Source organism: Schistocerca cancellata, chromosome 6, assembly GCF_023864275.1.
Source record: "Schistocerca cancellata isolate TAMUIC-IGC-003103 chromosome 6, iqSchCanc2.1, whole genome shotgun sequence".
Classification (NCBI taxonomy): Eukaryota; Metazoa; Arthropoda; class Insecta; order Orthoptera; family Acrididae; genus Schistocerca; species Schistocerca cancellata.
Genome location: NC_064631.1, coordinates 193010504 through 193032891, shown reverse-complemented (window position 1 = coordinate 193032891; position 22388 = coordinate 193010504). Strand labels below are relative to the sequence as shown.

The following is a 22388-nucleotide window of genomic DNA, read 5'->3' as shown; positions in this document are numbered from 1 at the left end:
AGAAGGCTACTGACTGGGCTCATTTCGAAAGTTCCAACTGCCAAACAGATTCCACTGTGGTGGACAGGGTCTAATATTTCCGCATTCTTGCTGCTGACCCATAAACTATGCCTCCATAGTCCAAATAGAATACAATGAGCACTTCATACACTGTTACTAAAACTATTCAATTTGCATTTGACGTGCTGTTAGCGACAGAAAACACTATTCAGTTTCTTCATTTGGAACTTTCGAGCTGTCGTGTATGTGGTAACCATGTAAGTTTGTTATCAAAAAGAACTCCTAGGAAATGGTACTGCCCCACTACTTCCAGTAACTGCATTTCAAGATATAGTTATAGATGAGGATGGGCAGATTGTATTCTACAAACGACGCATGCTTTAGTTGGTGAGAAACATTATCCATTGTGTTGCACCAACTTTTGTGCCTTCTGCACATCTGTCTGAAGTTGACATTCTGCTGTACATAATGATATGGAGCTAGAGAGAGAGAGAGAGAGAGAGAGAGAGAGAGAGAGAGAGAGAATTTTGTATAAAGACTGGTTTTCCTCGTAAACTCCACTTGTGCACAACTGATACAAAGTGATTCCACCATGTTGTATAGTACATCTTGTATAAATTAAAAAATACTGCAACCACATGTTAGTAGTGCACAAAGGCCTCTTAAATCGCAAATGCCAATTGTACGAGATGATCTATGTTTGTTTGAGATCTTTGGAATACGCAACTGGAATCGGGAAAGGAGATTTCTACATTTCAAACACCAACAAAACCATGCATTAACCATCCTTCCTAAAAATTTTCTCAAAGTGCTGGTTATGGTGATTGGTCCGTGGTCTTGTCCTGGTTTTGCTATAGATACTGTGATACTCGCCCTTCATTAGGAAGGAAATTCTTTTTAAATATTTGTGCAATAGATTTTTACTATTGTCACCAAGATGATGAAATGCATGACTGTGGGAGTCATACGGTCCTGGGGGCATATCTCCACATTGTTTTAAAGTTTTATTTAGTTCCCAAGTTATAAAGGGTGCACTGTAGGTTGCCTGGTCTGTTGAGATGAAAGATATGGTATTATATTCTCTTAAAAGTCCATGTTGAGCAAAATTCTTAGATGCAGACATTTCTGCATAATGTATCACTAAAAGTTCAGCAAAGTCAGGAGAACTGGTGTTGATTTTCCATAAGTCAAGAATTCCCTAGATTCTACCAGTATTGTGAAATTTACTTATCTGCTGTAATTTTGGCCATCCCTGTGAAGCTGAGGAAGAGCCATCATAGAAAAAAGATATCATTCCCAACATTCTTGAAGGCAATCTTCTCTTTCACTAAGTAATATGCTTTTGCTCTTAATCTTCTGAATAAAAGAAAATTTTCAGTAGAGGAGGCTTGCGTATGACATTGTAGAGTCCTTCATTGTTCTCTGATGGCATCCGCGATCACTTTGCACCACCATGAAACAGGTTTCTTTCTAGTAGAACCTGAAGAGAATGATACTGAAGTGGTTGCAGCTTAGGATTATCACATCTGCCTCATCCTGTACTACTTTATCAATTCTTTTCTCTGTATTTATTGTCATCTGTGTTTCAGCAGTGGAAGAATTCTAATTGGATATTTGCAGGGACCAACGTGATAAACTATCAGTGTGGTATAAATTTGGAACCGATACAGTAATCTGCTAATGATCACTATTGGAATGTTCCGTTGGACCATAGGTGCGAGGTTAGGTCTGCAAATATTCAAACCTATTGCAAAATAGGAGCCGTTACAGGTCCTAAAATGTGTTGGGGCTTCTGAATTTATTTTACAGAAATCAAGGTCTGAGAATAGTCTCTATTATTTGCCATTTACAAGTTGTTATCTCTCTACCATTTACTCAATTTTTACCGTACTTGTTATATCCTCTAAACGTAGGAAGACAGCCCTCTAAAAATCTTGATTCTTGTACAGCAATAAATATTGTGGGATAATTTGTCATCAATTGTTGAATTTCTTCCAGATGGTGACGCATTGCATTACTATTGTAAAATCACAGTGAAGGTGTTGGTGTGGTCAGTGAAGGCGATGTTGATATGCACTGATCTACAGTGTTCCAGTGCCTCTTGTGTGCTTGGCTTAGTTTTCGCATATTCTTCAGTTGTTGAAGAGAATTCCAGTTCTGTCAGAACTGATGAATCAGTTCTTTCCTTTGTTCTTTGCTTGCCTTTTCCCTTCTTTTTCTCATTTTGCTGCTACCCATCATGGAATTATTCAGGTTGTGGTTCTGGGCACGAAGATGATGAATGTTTCCTCTGCCCGACACTTTAGTTTCTTTTAACCAATGACTAGTGTTTGACTATACATCAAGAACATTTTGGGGAAGAAGAGTCTGTGGAGAAGTCTTCTTTCCTCGTGCAGTCGGAGGGATGTGAAGTCTCTCCTGCTGTGTCTGCAGGGAGGCTCCAGCTGACTCTGTAAAGTTGAAAATAAAAAGGGGAGGAGATCTCTCGTGCACGTAACTTTTGGTTTTGTTTGCAAGTTCTTGGTCGATAGCATGTGGTACATCAAGCGCTGAAAAATTTGTAGTAGATGTGGTGATAGCTGCTGCTTTTGCATGATTTGTCACCATGTTGAGTGAATGCATGCATTCATATATTTCCTGTGTCTTAGGATATGACAAGTGATCCACCGTTTCATACTTTCTTGGATATTGTTTTCTTTTTTAAATACTGGACAGATCAATGAATGTGGGAGATGGCGTTCCATACAATTTACATGCAAAGGTGGTTGTTCACAAGGATGAAATTCATATTTCTGCATTTAGGGTCTGCCATACAGCTTTTGTTTCCAAAACAAAAGCATGGAAAATATCTCATGGATGATGGAACTTCAGGTTTCACATCACATTATACGCCCTAACTGTAACTTTTTCTGAGAGAATATTTTCTTCATATGCTAAAATTAAAGAGACTGTACTTGTTCAGTTACCTTTTGGACATTTTTGAACCCATCTGACAAAATGTACTCCTCACTGTGCTAGATTAGCTTGTACCTCCTCATCCATCTGAAATATCACGCTTCTGTGAAGAATAACTCCTTGCACTATACTAAAAGCTTTAAGTGGTATTTCACCCAGTCTTTTACATGACCAAAGTGATCGAGATTGTGCAGAAGAGGCTTTACTCAATGATTCATTTCTCCTTTTCCAATGCATCTACTTCTCCAAATTTATCTTCTGTTTATCCCACAAAAGATAATGACTTTGTCACTGTAAAAGTATCCCCATCATCTTTTCAGTTAGCCCTGCACCCTAGATTACATCATGATACGACATTTTTAGTGAATAATTCCAGGTAAGCTGCCAATAGTTTAGTGAGTAATCCTACTCCTTTACTACAAGCTTGTTTCAGCTATAGCACCATTCTCAAGTAAACGTGTAATGTTACATTTGGTAAGTGTACTTACATTCGTAAAATTTTGTAGGGAAAGGTCAGTTTGCCTACAGCCATACATCTAGTTGGAATAGATGCCCATATTGCATGAGTGAGTAATCTATCTATTTGTTGCTAGGTCGCCATAACCATGTAAGTTTTGTTTGTGTATAATATTTTTGTGAAATACTTTTGCCAGTTGGAATGACATTTTATTCTCTCTGATGCTTTATGTTTCCAATGCAGTCTTTGTTAGTGAGTGAAGTTAGTTGCATTTTATCACTATTATAATTTTGTTATCATTTGTATATATGACTATCTTTATTTTCATGTTTACTGTGATTTTTAAAAATTTTTTAGATTTTTTTGTGTTTGAGAACGATCTCTTCATTAAGGATATTACTGGATAACTTTTTGTGAGGGTATATACAATGGGACCTCATTTAAGAAGCCCCTCGCATAACACGCAATTCGGGGGAGGAGGGGGGGGGGGGGAGAAGAAGAAGAGGGAGGGAGGGTGGGAGAGACTCGCTTAACAAACAATGTTTTGCATACTGAGTGACAACAATTTAGCGCAGTGTGATGTCACCGGCCGTTCGCAAGTGAGGCGAGAGAAACGTTCAAGAATATGAACACCTTTCATTATCGGCTGTGGCATATGAACGATGTCTTCAGTATGTACTGCAGTCTGGGTTTAGCGCTCTTTCTGCTACCATCTGAGTGCCACTTGTGATCACACATTTTTCCAAACTTGGTTCACATGGCCTTTTTTTGTGCAAATTTTAATAACTTTCTCAGAAATGTCCCCAAAGGTAAAGCCACAAGAAGATGACCATAAGAGAAAGAAAATGACCTTAGAAATGAAACGTAAAATCACTGTGAGATGTGAATGTGGTGTGAGTATCGCCGATTTGGCATGCGCATATAATTAGCCCACATCAACTATTTGCTCTGTCCTCAAGAACAAGGACAAGATTAAGGAGATAGATGCTTCAAAGAGAGTTACAAGAGTATCTAAACATGGTTTTGTATTCTGGACAACGTTGAAAGGTTGCTCACTACATGGGTAAATGAGAAGCAATTGCACTATTAACGAGAACATCATTTGTGAGAAGGCGTGAATGATTTTTGCCAACCTCGTTGAGAAGACACCAGGATCACCAGCGGCCGAAGAAGTATTTTAAGGGAAGCTGTGGGTGCTTCGAGAACAACCAGCATTCACAGCACTGTGAGGCATTGTGAAGCAGCCAGCTCTAACACAAAGGTAGCAGAGAACTTCATCAACAACATCAAGATGCTCATATATTCTGAGGGTTATCTGCTGCAACAGGTTTTGAATTGTGACAAGACAGGTCTATTCTAGATGCTGAAGTGTACCTTTATAACAGCATAGGAGAATGCATTGCCCAGTCACAAGCCAATGAAAGACCATCTCACACTGCTATTCTGTGCCAAAGCAAGTGGCGATTTGAAAATTATACCACTGCTTGTTTACCATTCGGAAACCCCACAAGCCTTCCAGAAGTGTAAAGTCCAGAAGAGCAGGATAAAAGTGATGTGAAGGTCCAACAACAAGGTGTGGGTGATACTTGATCTTTTTTGTGATTTGATCAATGAACTGTTTGGTCCTTCGGTGAAAAAATATTTACTTGAGGTGAATCTGCCACTCCATGTCTTGGTTCTAATGGACAATGATCCTGCCCATTCCTCAGGCCTACAAGACCACGTCCTTGAAGAATTTCATTTCATCAAGATCCAATTTGTGCCCCCAACACCACTCTGTTACTCCAGCATATGGGCCACCAGATTATTTCTAACTTTAAGAAGCTCTACACTAATGCACTCATCTAGCATTACTTTGAGTTGACTAAAACCACCAATCTCACTCTCAAAGAGTTTTGGAAATATCACTTCAACATCGTTTCCAGCATCAAGATGATGGAAAAGGCGTTGGACTGCGTTGTTGAATGTGACTCTGAGGCATTTTATTTGATGTCTGTGGAGCCTGTGGTCAACAAGATTTTGTCTTTGGCCAAGAGAATGGGACTAAAAGTGGATAAAAATGGTATCAATGAGTTTGTGGAAGATCACAGCCAAGAAATGACCACTTAAGAGCTTATGGAGTTGCAGTGTTTTTCCCAGCAGGAAGTAGTGGAAAGGAATTATTATTCTTCTTCCTCTTCGGAGGAGGAGGAGGAGGAGGAGGAGGTGGTGGTGGTGGTGGTAACAGCAAAGCAGCAATCTACTGGCCCTATAAAGGCAATGTTGAAAGCATGGAAATATGTTGCATCGTACACTGAAAATTATCACCCCAATAAAGCAGTAGCTACATGCACTACAAATTTATTTGACAATAATGCTGTATCAGACGATAAAACTTTTAGTACTTTTCCTGTACAGAATGCATTATCGCATTTTACATTAATTTATATAGGATAAATTGTTTCACTTAATGAATATTTCACATTATGTATAAGATTCTGGAACGAATTATGCTTAGTATCCAATATTCCACTGTATTTATAATTCTTCCAAGATGTCCATGGTATATCCCTTTGGTATTCTGTATAAAACTTTTAATGTATTTTCAATATGTTTTGCTTTGTGGTTATGATTTTTGGGATCATGGTAAAAGCTTGATTGATTGCTGTTGCAATTTTTTGGGTGTTCTTCGAATCTAATGTTAAAATTTCCTCCTGTTTGACCAATCTAGAACTTTTCGCAGTCGTTACACGAAATTCTGTATGTTTTTGACAACCCAGGATTATACAAAATTTCATGTAATGACTGTGCAAAATTCTATATCAGCTACCTAGACAGGAAGAAATTTTAACATTAGACTCAAAGAGCATACAAGAAAATGTGACAGCAGTCAATCAAGCTTTCACCAGCATCTCAGAAACCAAAACCACAATGCAGAATACATCGAAAATATAATACAGTTTCTACACAGAATACCAAATAGACTTACCATGGACATCTTGGAAGAATTAGAAATATGTACCCACACAAAACATTATGCAAATGATATCCTTAATGAACAAATCGATGCCAGACACAAAAATTATCTAGAAAATTTTACCGAGTTTTTGGAATATGATTATCAATAAAAATCACAGTAAACATAAAACCAAAGATAGTCATAGATACAAACGATAGCAAAATTATAATAGCAATGAAACTCAACTAACATCACTGACTGCACTGTAAACATAAAGCATCAACGAGAATAAAATGTCATTCCAACTGTCAAAAGTATTTCGCAAAAAAATATTACATACAGACTAAGCTTACATGGTTATAGTGACCTAGCAACAATAGACAGTTTGCACACCAAGATGAAGTGTGTCTGCTCCATGGCATGTATGGGGAGCTTCTAACTCTGGCGTCAGAAGTGTTGTCACGCGGCTCTACCAAAACGGATACCTTACAGACCCACTACATTGGATTGGCTGCATCATGGGCATTTAATCACAGAAATAAGCCAACATAGTTATTGTTGCACAGAGGATCTTTAACGATGCAGGCAGTTGGTGCTATTTAGGGATCTCACCCCCAGTTAGCCCACATCACAGAAAAATTTTGAAAATGGTGGCCAAATCCAAAAGGGGACCAAATATTACTTCAGCCAAAAAGTTGATGTAGAGTACAATGGATAAAGATATAAACAAACAAAACCTACAGACATAGCTGAGTCAACATCAGAGGTTGCCACCATGGGGAGGAAAGTAGAAGCAAGAATACTCAGACACACAGAGGGACTGCAGTACAAGAAAGCAAGTAGGTGCTGCAACAGCTTGTGGCTGCATGCTTGCTGTGCACATCCTCACAAAAAGAGCTGTGAGCTCCCTGAGCCATTCAGTACAGAGGTGGTAAATGTCAAATGTACACACAATCACAACTGCAGAATAGTCAAATACTGTAAATTAAGGTTCTTTCTTCTTGGTGAAGGGTGAGAAAGAAGTCAGTGGCATCTCTAAGTGATATCCCTTTCCCTCTTAGCTCTCATTCTACTTCTTTCATTCATAGTACCCTGAAGTAAGCTATGGTTCTTACAGTTAAGCCTTCTTTAATTGTCTTTTCTGTAGTTAGGCCAGTAGTACTTTGGACTCTGTCTCTTGAAATAAGATACTGAGATAAACACATGATCAAATAATTTGCAACATTAAAATTAACGGCAAAATGATGGATGAGAAATGTCAGATAGTTATAGCACTAAATTCAGTGACTAAACTGAGAAATTATATTCCTTATTACAAAACTAGCAGCCACAAGAAAATGCTTCATTGTATCATAATAAGAAAAACTGACCTGACCATTGGAGTAATGTTGACTAATATTTACAGTGTAATTAGTGACAAACATAGCTCACAGGGTTTTGAAATAAAATACACTTTTAGTGTAAGGCATAATATTAATTTCTGAGTGATCCATTCTGGGTCAAAATCATGACACAAGGCCTTTCAGAGTCCAAATTATGTTACCTTAGAAAAACAATATGGAGAAAAGGTAACAATTCACCAAATAACAAAAGCATTGAGCCACAGAAAGGCACACAAAAATGAAAGAAAATACTTTCTCACTGGTTGACATACGAGTGCTGTAAAGTCTGTATCTTTCCCAAAGCACACCACAAATTATCTAAAGCTATAACAACCATTATTTGATGGCAAGCACAGGGTGAATGACTCAACATTGTTGTTGTAAATCCAGTCCTCAACACACTCACTCACTCACTCACTCACTCACTCGCAAGCTTAAGACATATTCTCTCTCTTTTGACCAGTCCCATCCCCTCATTTTGTGAGCCAGTTTTTGTAAATCCAATCCTCAACACACTCACTCACTCACTCGCAAGCTTAAGACATATTCTCTCTCTTTTGACCAGTCCCATCCCCTCATTTTGTGAGCCAGTTTACTGAATGTATATCTTCCTTCTCTCTCTCTCTCTCTCTCTCTCTCTCTCTCTCTCTCTCTCTCCATCTATCTGTGTGTGTGTGTGTGTGTGTGTGTGTGTGTGTGTGTGTGTGTGTGTTATTATTATTACTATTATTATTTAAGCAGGGATTTATTGTATACCCAAGGAATACACCTGATGACAAGGTCATTGTTTTACAGTCTGACACACAACAAAGACAGTCGCGCACATCACGACAGCACCACACAATAACTTCTGAACAATGATCAAGTATCCCTGTCTTGCTTTTCCTAGCGAAACATTTTAAAGGAGGCTATTCAGGTTTGGGTAATTCACAGCCTGTCAACAGACAAAAGAATCCAGTGTGACAGAAATACAAAATCGATCAGAGACAACCTTATCACAGGAATGGTAACACAGACAATAAGATTAGTGAGTACATGCCCTAGTCTGTACTAATCCATCTTTGAGCCATATTACATTAAAACTGAGCAATTTTTGGAGGAAAACAACTGTAGGTTTCAAATGACAGCTCCTTTAATATCACTGACAGACAACTGCTAAATCATAAGTTTCAGACACAAGCAAAATAAAATAACGCTGATCCTTCATCAACTGAACACATACGATGAACATAATATTATTATTGTTATTGAAGATATATTTCTTAAACCAAATCTGAAAGCATCCAATTTAACAATGATCATATTAATGAGCATGACATTCACAATCTATATTAAAAATCTGCAAGTGGAAAGTAATAGTTATCATACACTGTCAGTATGTTCTAAAAGTTATGAGGAATTTCCTATATAACACAGAGAAAACAGTCTAATTTGGGTATTCTCCAATTGCACTGACCAAAGTGTGCCACCAAAATGTTGGAACATAAACAACATCAAGAAATGAAGAAAACAGTTATACAGCTATTTATCAACTTGAAATAGTTACTGAAATTCTGTGACTAATGTATGAACAAAGCCACTATGCTGTAAGCAGCAGGGAAAATTCCTCTATAATAAGGAACAAATTTCATGTGTGCACAAAAAATTACAACCACGAGACACTGACCTGTAGAGCTTTGCCATTTGTTTCCAATATTTTTATCTTGTTCTGGCTTTCTTCTAACTGTAGTCTTGCAGTTATTAGCTCTTTTTCTAACTGATGAACTTTATTTTGAGCTAGATCTAAGTCTTCACTTGCTTCCTTAAGCTTCTGCCATAAACTGTGTGCATTGTCCACCTCCGGAACAGGTAAATTTAAAACAACTGTTTCAAGCTGCTTACGAATTAAGTCATTGTGCACAAGTGATGATTCTAGCTTCTCTCTCTGATTTCTTATCTGTTCTAACAAGCAAACTGAAATAGTAACTGATCTTTCATCAGCCTTGTGGCCCTAAAACAGAAGAAAACATCATTAACTCTTTATTATATTAATACTGGACATTGTTACAGGACATTTCTAAACATCATGAGCTGCACTTAAAATGTTTATTAGCCAAACCAGTATCTGAGTATATAACCCATTGCCAATGTCATCTGACACAAAAGACAACAAACAACTGAATAAATTATTGAGGACATGACTGGTTTTAGCCTCTGGCACTAGACCATTTCAGATAATGCACCATCCAGCTGACAATGACAACACTTTGAACAGCTGTGCTGACCCCCATCACAGAACTGAGCATTTGTTCAGGTTACTGTCACAGTTCATTGAAGACAAGAGTCTGAACAACAGATGTAGAGGTACTAGAACATGTATAACACCTCCGAAATACAGCACTGATAATGGCTAGTTACTAGCCGAAACTGGATCTGCTAGAATGGAAGTACTGCCTGATTGCTGCTCTTTACCATTTTCAAAGTTACACCACGGTTGTGGAGGTAATTTGATAATGTTAAGTTTCACAAAAGAGCTTACAGAATTTACTAACAATTATGTAAAAAATAGCATCCAGTAGCTGAAATTGTGAATAACTTAAAAATCATTTTTTAGCGCACAAAAACATTTTTTTTAGTTTTTATCCTTCTCACAGCTGCAGCTATTGAAACTGGCATGAATCAAATTAAATACAAGAAAAATATTTCTAATAAAATTTAGGTAGATAAGAAGATTAATTACTGCTGTAGAATTCACAACTTTCAAGTGGTGGATGAAAACTCTTGAGATGAGTTATGTTTTAGTGATAGCACAAGTACTGTACAGTAGGTCAAAAGAATGAATCGCCAAGCCATCTGGTGTGTCTAGTAAAATTATGCCTCTGATGTTTGGAGGATACAGCACTGACTTTAAATGCAATGAACTCTGTATCTATGATGGGTGGCATGTTACATATATAAAGTGAGATGATGTGTGTTCTACATTTCATTAACTGTTACCTCTTCTGTGGGATTTATACAGTTGTATTACAACATATTTGTGTGGCATGGTAAGTTTGAAGGCATATGTGATCACTAGTATAGCTGGTATCATAGTAACTCTTTGGGCAACTTCTACATAAATATGTGCATACTTCCCAAGGAACAACACAAACAGTAAGCCCTGAGGTTACCAGAAAGTGTTGGCACAAGGAAGGACCTGGTGGATGCATACCACATAAAGAAGTCCAAGTAACCCCTATCAGTGCAATACATTGCAGCAGTGTTACAAGATGCTCTACTGAAATGAGTAATATGGTGTTATGCAGAGCTGATACTAAGGTAGCAGACTGCCACTACAAAGTAGGACAAAGACCATTAATTTGATATTTTATAGAACAAATGGACTGATTTTCATTCATTGTGTGGATTGTGCCAGATTCTTATACCTGTTTTGTCTCTGGAAGCGACAGGACTTCAACACACTATTACTTTCACATTGTGAATAGTATCAATAATGTATTGTATATGTAGTACTGAAAGTTATTTCAGTTAGCTCCAAACACGACACGACAGCTGCAAAAGCCAGCATTTCTTTCCCTTGTTATTTTTAAATGTGTTTGACTTTAGTACTGGAATGTCACCTCCTGCAAGTACGTAATGGCCAGCCATTCTCCCTCAATGTAGTATGACCGTTTTGTTAAGTGACACACAAATTTCCAGTGAAATGCTACATTTTTTTTTAAGATCAAAAACAAGTAAATGACATAGCTTTACTTAATAAAGACCATGTTTATGAACAATAAACACTGCATTCTAAGTAAAAAAGGCTAGAAAAAAAACTAGATAAGACTTTTGCAAAATTTGTATTAACAATATTTCTTTATTTTTTTTATTTTTATTTTATTTTTTTTTTTTTTTCAAATTATGTCCACTGCGTAGTTGCATACAGGTAGCAGGAACATCAGAAGATAAACATGGGGGGGGATATAAACTGAAAATAATACCTAATTTTTTACAAAAAAAGTGTAAATTTTTCTTTGTGTCTATCAATGTATTTGGAACAAGATAATCTGCATCTCTTATCCACAGTAGCTGAGTGGAACTGAATATCTTTTCTGATCTAACACATTTAACCTTAGGGCACAGTTTTTTTTCTTTCTTAGTATTATTGCTTGTGCCCATTTTTTAGCTTTGTAGATTCAGTATGCTTTTGTTCTGAGATCTGATGATTCATGGGTAACTCTTACAACAAACACTAAGTTTAAATAATTTTTTATAATTTTCAAATGAAGTGTAAACAGGCATGAGATATTTGTTGCTGAAGTGATTCAGCCTCCAGTCTCTTTGAATGCCAATCTGTGCATCAAAAACAAATGACATACGTATCTTCTATTTCCTACCATTTTCCAATATAACGCCGTAGGAAACAGATTCAAGAATACCAGTGAACACCCTAATGAACTGGGCAATTGCAAATGATTATCTCATAGAACTTTAAAAATCTATTTATAGGTATGAAAGTGAATTTTGCGCTACATTTCCTCAACCTCAAACAAAACTACTACAACATTAGTGGTCACTGGCTGAAATACACAGTTCCCTAAAAAATACAAACTTGGGATCAATTACATGGTACTATGTTTCCTGCTCTGATAATGTATGCTGCTACACAATCCCATCAACCTGACCAAAAACTGAAAATGTATGTTTCAGTCCATGTGTAGCTGGTAGTGGATGCTGAAAGAAGTGTACCAACATTTCAAATGTATTAATTAATTGGGACAATTTACACGCATACAGGGCAGAGAATTTAAAGGTGCGACAAGAAATGGTCAGAAAATCAAACAACTTTAAGCAAAAATTTTAATCTCACTTCAGTCAACTGTAAAAACCTATGAAAAATTTAAATATCATGTAGGCTGCCTGTAAGCCGAAGAGCAAGCAGAATCTGTGGCACACACACACGCACGCAACTCACACAAATGACTGCAGTCTCAGGCAACTGAAACCACACTGCCTGAGACTGCACTCATGTGTATAAGTTGTGTTTGCGTGAGCGTGTGCCAAAGTATATTGCTGACGAAGGACTTAATAGCCGAAAGCTTTATTTGCAGCAGTAGTGCCTATCTGCGACTCAGCATCTCCACTATATGATGAGTAGCAACTTTTCTTTTCATAATATGGTTACTGATTTATGTATTCCATATCGTGTTAACATGCTTGTTGGAAAATAAACATTCTCCAGATGTGTCTGTGCACTCCACTGTCACTGATTTAATATGAAAGGGTCAGTATAACTTTAAGGATCAGCCTGTACGAGCTCCTTGTGACATAGTAGGACAGAGAAAGAGAGGGGACTCGTGTGCTTGCTATTCAATTTACAGACATATATTATCAATTATGTGAAAAAATAAATAAAAAATTCTTCAACAAAAGTGAGAAATCAATTATCTGAAGCAATATTTTTGGGTTTAACATACAAGTTCTTATATTCTAACTAATCTGTTATTTTTTAATTAACTGAAGTAAGTGAATTAAATGAAGTAACATACTTACCTCAAAATTTGTTGATTTTTTACATTCATGACACTGTGATGACTGGAAAGAGGTAACACTATGATCTTTTGCATCACCTAGTTGCCCCTTCAGTTGGTGGAGTATTTCTAGCTCATTTTTCAGGGCATCATTCATTAGCTCTAATGCACAAAGCCTATTTTGCAGTCGTTTCAGTTCACCAGATTCATACCGAATTCTTCGATTAACTGTGGAATCAATTTGAGGCATAAATTTACTTCTCACTCTAAGACTACAAGTAAACACGAGTTGAACCTGAATGATTGCTACACATAATGATTGTACCAATAGTAGCAACAACAGAGTGCATAAATGTCAACATCCATAAATAACTAACTACTAAGAGACAATCAGTCGTGCATAATGCAACTGACACAAAACACTCTGCTGTAAAATATCTCTCTATCTAATCTGTGAGGATGGTGAGGCAGAATGGTATGGGTAACGGTATACAGTTGAGCACACACAAAATGACTAAGCAGCACAAGGATAAAAGGGAAAAAATAGAAGGCTTGAAAAGCTGTTAAAAAATTTTCGGAATGTAGAAATGAGAATGTTATTACTACACACTATTGGTATCAAAGATCACCACACCACACTGGTAACTATTGTTCCAATGAAGGAAAGTTTGAAAATCCTGCTCTAAGGTGGTGTTCTTCATAATCAGGCTAAACCTGGGGTTGTCAAACAACTAAACCATTAAATGATGGCTTCTCCTCACATGGCAAAACAACAATGTAAAAGTCTGCTTCCATGATGTCCAAAGAACTGTATTGGAACTACTACTGTATTAGAACAGAATGGGCATGTGAACACAGGTCATATCTTCTGCAATGGTACAAAGTGTTGCTTTCCAGATGCATCTGGCTTCTATTTGTGTACTACAATAATGGTAGTAAAGACATTTGGTGATATTGTGGTTAATGTAATACATCAGCATGTGTTTTGCATTATTTCCAGATGAATGACAAGTGTAAGACAATACTGGGTGTTACTGGCTATAATGACTGATCAAATTGTCATGCTTTTGATTGTAACCAGTACCTCAATAAGGTTGGTGGCACTCAATGCATCTTTCTTTCACAGTGCATTAACAATACCAATTTCTAACAAGACGAAATCTAATCATAAGCAGAACTTAATTTTCTATCATATTTTCCAGCACAACAGATGTATTTCTTATGGTCTGTTAAAAAACAGAACATATCCACAACAGAATATTTATGGAATGTAATCATTTGGTAGGTCACTCATTACAGTTTTCCACAAAATAAAAAATTTCTTTTGTTGTAAGAACTCAATTGTACCCTCAATCACAATTAATTATCAGAAACATAGGCTCAAACAATGGTAAAATTTCTGAAACCTGAAACATTGAAGTTTACAATACAGTGGTTCATATATGCAATTTTACTTTTATCATTGTTTGTTAAAATACTGACACAGACATTCAAGTGATTTATTTGTAGCCCATTGCTGTCACTGATGCCTATGATTTTGCTTTTCAGTATCCTCACAGTTACGTTTTTGTATGAGAAATTAAATCATGATCGTCGTCTTATGCAACCTCCCTGCTATCTAGATGCAGCTCCTTTCAATTAATCATTATTTGAATTTCAATATATGTAATATCTTTAACTTATTTATCAGTATTGCAACACCAATTGTAGTGTGACTGGTACACCACAATCACAAATACCAATAAATCATAGAAATTATTTTATTTTATCTGAATAGATACCCAGATTGACTTGACAGCCATCATCAGATCCATAGTAGGAAAAATAAAGCTTTTTCAGAAAACTTGAATAGGAATCTATTGCATACAAATGGAAAACAAGTAAGCTTATTACCTTATAAAGAAGCAACACAGAGAAAGCATACTCATCAACTGAATTCATCAACATGAGTGTTAAATAAATAATGGGTAAAAGCTAAAAATCTTTGTTCTAGTGGCACTGGATTCTGATGTGGAGGGAAAAATTAAAACTTGATTCCTGGAAGTCTTTTGTGTAATATTTAATGACTCAGTTTCCGGGGATTTTAGCCTTGTTCAAGCCTACTTTAACAGAAAAGGTAAATACTGTACACATCACTTCACTGGAGGAAGGTTGGTGTTAAGTGGTTGAAATATGAAATATATAACTGTTCCTGCATCAGTTAAAGTTGCAATCTCAATAGAAATTGGAATAGCATGTACAATCAAATTGTGTTAGCTCATAATCAGATAACGAGTCACTCAATGAGCTTTGCCATCCCTGTATAGTACACAGTTTGTGACAAAGTTAAATGAGTTTCTTCATGGACTTTCCTTTAATGCTTGATTGATTTAGCGAAGACAGGGTTACAAGTGAAATGGTGTTACACAGTTAACAAGGGATGTAGTTTAATGCTCGCTGGCTTTCAAAACTGTGGGCTAAGTCCATTTATTTTAAATGAAATTCTGTAAAGACTAATAAACTTTCATTTTCAATGAGGTACTATCATCATCAAATTATTTATCATCTGGCAATCGCTGTCTCAGACAAGAAATCTCTAACACAACTTTCTTGTAACATTGTAAGTTTTGATGTATATGGTTTTAGTGATGCTGACTGATATTTCCCCTCAACAATTACTCTAATTTTCTTTTGTATCCTATTTGTTTCATCAAGTTCCCTTGTGGAATGAGCAATTTAACAAACAGCATCATCATTACTCAAAGTTTTGTTTATGGATTGGATGTGTGTGTCAGATATAGGCTTAATAAATAGAAACCAAATAAAATAAATATAATTCTTACAGTGTGCCTGATTTTCTGGTCCAATTACTAAAACAGATTCGCAATATGTAGGTCAGCAAAACAAAAGTATAACATAGTAACTTAAACCCTAACATAATTAGAAAACAATAGCATGTATTACCTGGCATCCTTACATCTTCTTGTGCAGTATCTTCTGAAGCCTCTGACGAATTATCAGACTCCTGAATTCGTGAATTTCTTGCTCTCAGTGTATTAGAACCACTGACGCAAAGGGCTTTGCTGTGTTCATCTTGAAGCCCAATTCTCTCCATAGATACATTTCTGTCTGGTTCAGACCATGCTTCAGAATCTGACAGATACTGGTTTTTATTTTCTGAAACAACTTTTATGCAAGAACCACACTCTTTCTGAATCATGTTCTCTCTTTGAAAATCAGAATGTGCCAAGCTTTTATCTAATAACATCTTACCTTTATTCACTGTATCCTCACAAGCTGGTGAAAATGATATAAGGGGTGGTGATTTTGCAGTCTGACACTGACTATTACTGACGTGCTGAAATACCTGTTCTCCACCAGACAGTTTAGCACTATCTGACAGAGACTGTGCATTTTCACCATTTGTTCCTAAACTTCCCGGCTGGGGATAAACTGTAGTATGGCAGCTGTTGTAAAATGTCATTGATGAAAGAGATGCCTCATTAGCATTTTCAGCACTTTTTGACACTGGTGGAGTAAATGTGATAAGGTCAGTTGCAGTAAGTTCTTTTGTGCAGTTTTGTTGCAATTCGTTGTCAGCAGTTCCAGTTATGGGTTTATTGTATGGTGATATAGAGGGGCACTTCAAATCAAATTCATTAGGTATATCAGTAGCAATATTGCAAACATCATTAGTAGTATCACCTGGACTAACTTTTTCCTTCAAAAATTCTGACAGACTACTGAGAGACATTATATCAGATAGTGTAGTTGTCTGCATAAAACTTGCACTGTCATTCCCTGAATGAAATGAAGCAAAAGATAAAGACAATCGCCTTGATAATTCAATGCTGTTTTCCACAGCTTGTTTTAGTACACGGTGTCGTTGAATGCTGAGACCACGCAGAAGTTCTCGATTTTGTAATAGTGAACTTAGAAACAGTGCAAGTTCTTCTAAGCGACGGGTCAGTATTGTAATTCCTTCCCTTGCATCTCTACATCTCTTCTCAGCAATTTCCAGTTCTTCTTTGAGCCTCAAACACTCTGCACGCAAATTCTGCACAATTCTGCTTTCAGTATCTCTTTCAGGAGTGTTCCGGATTCGTTCTTGCAACTCTTCCACTTTCTGTGACAAATACTTATTTTCTTCCATTGTTGCCAACAAGTTAGACTGTAAGTTTGGATTTACATCAACACAAGCAGATGACAACACATGTAAATGTCTGGCTTTGTCCTTCGTAACATCAGAGATGTTGTTACCTTCAGTCTGCGTAAAATTAATTAACTGAAGTTCTTTAAAGACCAGAGCTGTAGGAATACCAGCCTTTGTAAGAAACTCTACGACTTTCTCTTGCAGTGCCTTTAACTGTAACTCCTTAGTAGTTAGCTGTTGATTTACAGTCTTAATTTGCAAATCTTTTCTTTCACACATTATATTTAAACGATCTTGAAGTTTTTCGATCTCTCTATTTTTATCCCACAATTCCTTGTTTACCAGTTCCTGGAGATTTGTTGTACGTTTGCGAAGTTCTGCATTTAACCTTTCAATTTCTCGATTTTTCTCCTGTACTTCGCACAACAACATATTCTGCATTTTAGATTCAATGCTTTTAACTAAATCTGAAACCTCATTATCAATCCCTCTGTTGGCTTGTTGGATTGTTCCTCCTGCTTCCTTCACCTGCTGGCTTTGGAGCACCTTCAGACAATTGTGTAATTCACATATCTCTTCTTCTAGCTTCATTGTGTGAGCATCCTTAATTTTCATTTCTTGTGTAACTGCAGCAAGCTTGGTCTCGAAGGACTCTATGATGTCTTGTTTCTCCTTTATGGCCTTCAATAAGAACTAAAAGAGAATAAAAATAATGCATAATGTATTTAAGTCACAAAGGAAATATCACAAAACATATATAGTATTTATAAACAATACACGTAGCAGCAAACAGTAATATTTATGGAGATTCTAAAAACAGACATTGGAATACACAGGACTAATAGTAATATCTGGAAAATGTCATTTGACTTCTGAAACCTATTAAAATGTAAAGCTGTCATCAATCTTAAGGTTGGTCTGAACACCAACACATCCTACTAGAGGTTGTATGCCGTTGCATTGCTCCAGTGTCTGAACTGAGAAACCAGCCAGTTACAGAGTGACCTACAGTTTAATTTGGACTCTGAACTACAGTGCACATTAACAAATGATTGTCATAGGTAAAAGAATCTATAAGTCACGACAAATGAACCCCAGACATATAAATCTGCAGTCTGGCACTTTCCCAATGAGCATCACATCATCAGTCAAAGACTGTGGTTTCAAAACCCATTATTTATGATATAATGAGAAGTGTTAATGATTTATTTCAAATTTAAAAGGTGCAGAAAGGAAGAAAATAAGCACCTCCCACCCTTCATGCATACACAAGGAGAGAAATAATTAATGAAATAGAACCCTCATTTCTCCCGTGTGCCACATCCATTATATTTTGTGCTTCCTGTTGAGCATTTAGACTCTTAGTGAATGGTGAACTTTGGCTTCTGAGATGGAGCTGTAGGTAGCTATTGCGATGGACAAGGAACTGCTTCAACACCAATTCCAGCATGAGCACCCTAAAAACAGTTCAACAAAACAAAATACAACCATCAACAATGACAGCTGCTGGACTTCTGCACATAATATGGTTTGACTGCTATAGTTGACCATGTGACTGGGCACAAAATATTAATGGTACCAGAACTACTGAGCTCAGATGCTATGGAAAATTCCATGTACTGTATCATAAATACTAGTTTCTTCTACTATGAAGCTGAAGGAACTTTCTCATGTGCTGTTCAAAGGAAACAGCCCAACATTTGCCTGAAGTTATTTAAAGAAACAATAAAAAAGAAATTTAAGTTGCTGAACTGGGATTTGCACCCTGTTCCCTCTAAATCACAATCACAGCAACACACTGAATGATGGCAAATTTTCTATTTGATGAAGAGAACTTTCAAATTGTTTTGGTTTCCTCCTTCAAAAATAATGCATAGCATATTCCAAAAATTACAATATTTTTAACAGCTTGTTTTTTCTATTAACCTCTTCTAAATGATTCCATTTGTATGTAACTTGGAAACTATTATGGCACTCCACCAGTGATATGGCATCTTCAACTATTCAATCTTACTATTACACTGGAATCCAACATTTTATCATTCAGATAAGATATTCTACCACTGTTATAGTCCTTGCTCCATACATCTACACAATGTGCCAAGATGTCATTTTTATGAAGAAAATGTATCGCCTTGCTATAACAACTCGGATCTCAAATTGACAGGGACTCTTAAGAAGAGTTCAAGGAGCAAACAGAGAATGAGTCTGTGTCTTAGATTGTTGCAGAGCTATAATTTAAAGCAGACAAACTTTTTGAAAATTATGTGAAAGTCTTTGATAACTTATATTACATTTTCAGTACTAACAAACGCAAAAATTTTCAGTCTACTTAAAGAAAGAAAAACCTACTATGATATGTTTTAAAATTTATCTAACACTTTGGAGACCAAGCCTGAGCATAGCTCAGGCTGCAACTCTGTGTTAAAAAGACCACACCCAAGCATAGATCAGGCTGTTATTTCGTAGATGCGTGAGCCACTTATTGCTCGGAAACTAGACTCATTTCGTACGAAAACGATGTATGGGCGGCTCACAACCTGCCCCGTAACTGGTGCTGCCTTCTGTTGTCGATTTCTATAATTATTTTGAAAGAAACATTAGCCACTGTAACAGCAACTGTTTTGAATGGCTGAGCCAATATGATTGCATTGATGTATTTTCTTACAGGTACTTGTTGGGTTTCAGAGTTCGCTGTTTCTGCAACAAATACATCATGTTGCTTGGGTGACCAAGAAATTTTGGAACTTCAAGTGGAAGAAATTGCTCAAAAACTCACCTCACTAATTTTTTTTTATATTTTTTTGGAGGAGGGGGGGGGGGGGGAGATATAAACACTTTTTGTTATAATCTAACAAAGAACTAAAGCAATATGAAAAATAAATCTTGATGCTTGGCCCTTTTTAGCACTATTACCCTTTAAGGTACATCGATTACATGCAAGCCAGTAAGGCTTTAAATAACGGCATAAATGGTCTGTTTCCTAGGCTCAATATTCTTCCATGTGGCCCATCTCCAAAGTGTTAAAGCCATTTTTACAGATATTAATGCTGCTTAATGGGCTTGACATAAGTCTGTAGCATTTTTGATGCCTTGAAGCCACTACCCAACACTTGACATCTCACAACGAAAGTGCCTTTGTGTCGCCATGCTGTTACCTCTGACATCACTGATGTGTAGGCACAATATGAAACAAAAACAAATTTTTACAAAATTACCCTACAGTGAGAACTCAGCAAGTGTTTCTGAGCCACATCACTTTAACTACCACAAACAACATTACAGGTGTTCCGAGGAATAATGGGTACCTCACTAAGAATGCCCGAAATGTTCACAAAGCTAACACCCAGTGAAGTGACAAACCACAATGGCCCTTCTGCCATACATCATCAGAGTGAGTGACTGTATCAGTAATATGCGAGACAAGCGTAGCACACACATATATATAAAATGAATCAATGAACATAAAAAGTGCTCGATATCTGGAAAGGACAAGAGAAACCCATCACATATACATAGGCTCGGTCTGAATGAAATATTGCTGATAGGGTGGAACACGTGTTGCCTCCTACAAGTTTATAAAAGCTACTATTCTATCCTTTGTAATGCATACCAGAACCCAAACACCACAATGGAATTATCAAGAGAAGTAAAGAGTTGTAATATAATTTCAATTTACACAACGTTGGTGGTGCATTTTAAGTGTGGTATTACAGTATCAGTATCATACTATGCACAGTTCCACTCACTAATCCAATATGGGATCATTTTTTGGGGATACTCAACTCACAGTGTAAAGGTTTTTAGAATGCAAAAAAAAAAAGAGCTTTAAGAATAATTTGTGGCCTTAAAAAGATGGAGTCCTGTAAATCCCATTTTACTGAGCTTGGTGTTCTAAATGTTCCAAGTTTATTCATTTATGAAACTATCTTGTTCACTAGGGACTACCTCCTGAAAACAGGCAAACTGCTACAGAACAAAAATGTACACAACTATAGTACCAGAAGGGAATCAAATATACATCAAAAATATCACAGAACCACCACCTATCAGAGGAGCATAATTAACATTGGTGTAATACTACACAATAAGATGCCACAGGAAATAAAAAATACTACTCGTCCAATATTTAAAGCTAAACTAAAGGCATTTCTAATAAAGCACTGTTTCTATTTTGTCAGAGAACTTCTGAATAAGTAACAAAATTAATTGTAATAGGTACCTAATTTTAATTTGCCTACTGTTTTGCTAATACTATGTATTATTGTAACTTATCTTTGACCTGTCCAATATCAATTGTACAATTTGTGCTATATGATAAAACTGGACCAATAAAAAATCAAATCAAATCAAATCAAGTCTGCTTGTCTGCAAGGCATTATAAGTATTTCTCTAGCCAGTTCATTAATCTGGGATATTTTTATTTTACTATTTCACCAACCACTAATAATGTACAAAACATGGATTTTGATAACTGCACTTACGCAAATGTACAATAATAAGATTTTACATCAAAAATTATGTTAGATTTAGGCTATCAAACTACTAAAAAATTTTGCTCTTCCATAAACACAACTGCTGATCAATAGGTCCTGAAGATACTTCAAAGTATACTCTATTATTTGTATGGTATGGTATGTTTCTCACTGTCTGGTAGTTTATTAAATAGCTCTATGCTAGTACATTTAAATCTATTTTGACATGCACTTGATTTAAAGTTTTTTCTGGTCTTTGTTTAATAACTGTGAACAGTACTTCTGCAAGTTAATGTCTCTGGGACTGCTTTCCAGTGAAGCAGACATGCTTTAATATGGAGGAAAGATATTGTTATTATTTATTGATTATTTAATCTGTGGTTAGCATAAATCTCTGCTCTCTGTTTGAAATGCTTGTAATTGCTCTTGGTGCCTTTTCCATTTTGTGCCGTGTGAACACTGTTTTCACACCAGCACATATGATCCACTGGATATTTCCATATGCTAAGTGAGAGTGAAAGAAGGCATAGTTTGAAGACAGAAGCTGTTTCTTATTG

General features: G+C 36.4%; 1 protein-coding gene across 4 annotated transcripts in view; it reads right to left on the bottom strand.

Annotated features, from left to right (window-relative positions):
* The window catches only part of LOC126191190 (centrosomin-like), a 417752-nt gene that overhangs the window by 15040 nt on the left and 380324 nt on the right, over window positions 1-22388 (bottom strand). For 2 of the 4 annotated variants that reach the window (XM_049931983.1, XM_049931982.1), the window contains exons 10-12: window positions 16168-18049; window positions 13247-13452; window positions 9399-9722 (exon numbers count right to left, since the gene is read on the bottom strand). In XM_049931983.1, the coding sequence (XP_049787940.1) occupies window positions 9399-9722; window positions 13247-13452; window positions 16168-18049 (2412 nt within the window). The remainder of the gene's footprint in view (window positions 1-9398; window positions 9723-13246; window positions 13453-16167; window positions 18050-22388) is intronic. The other 2 variants (XM_049931984.1, XM_049931985.1) reach the window with 2 other exon arrangements.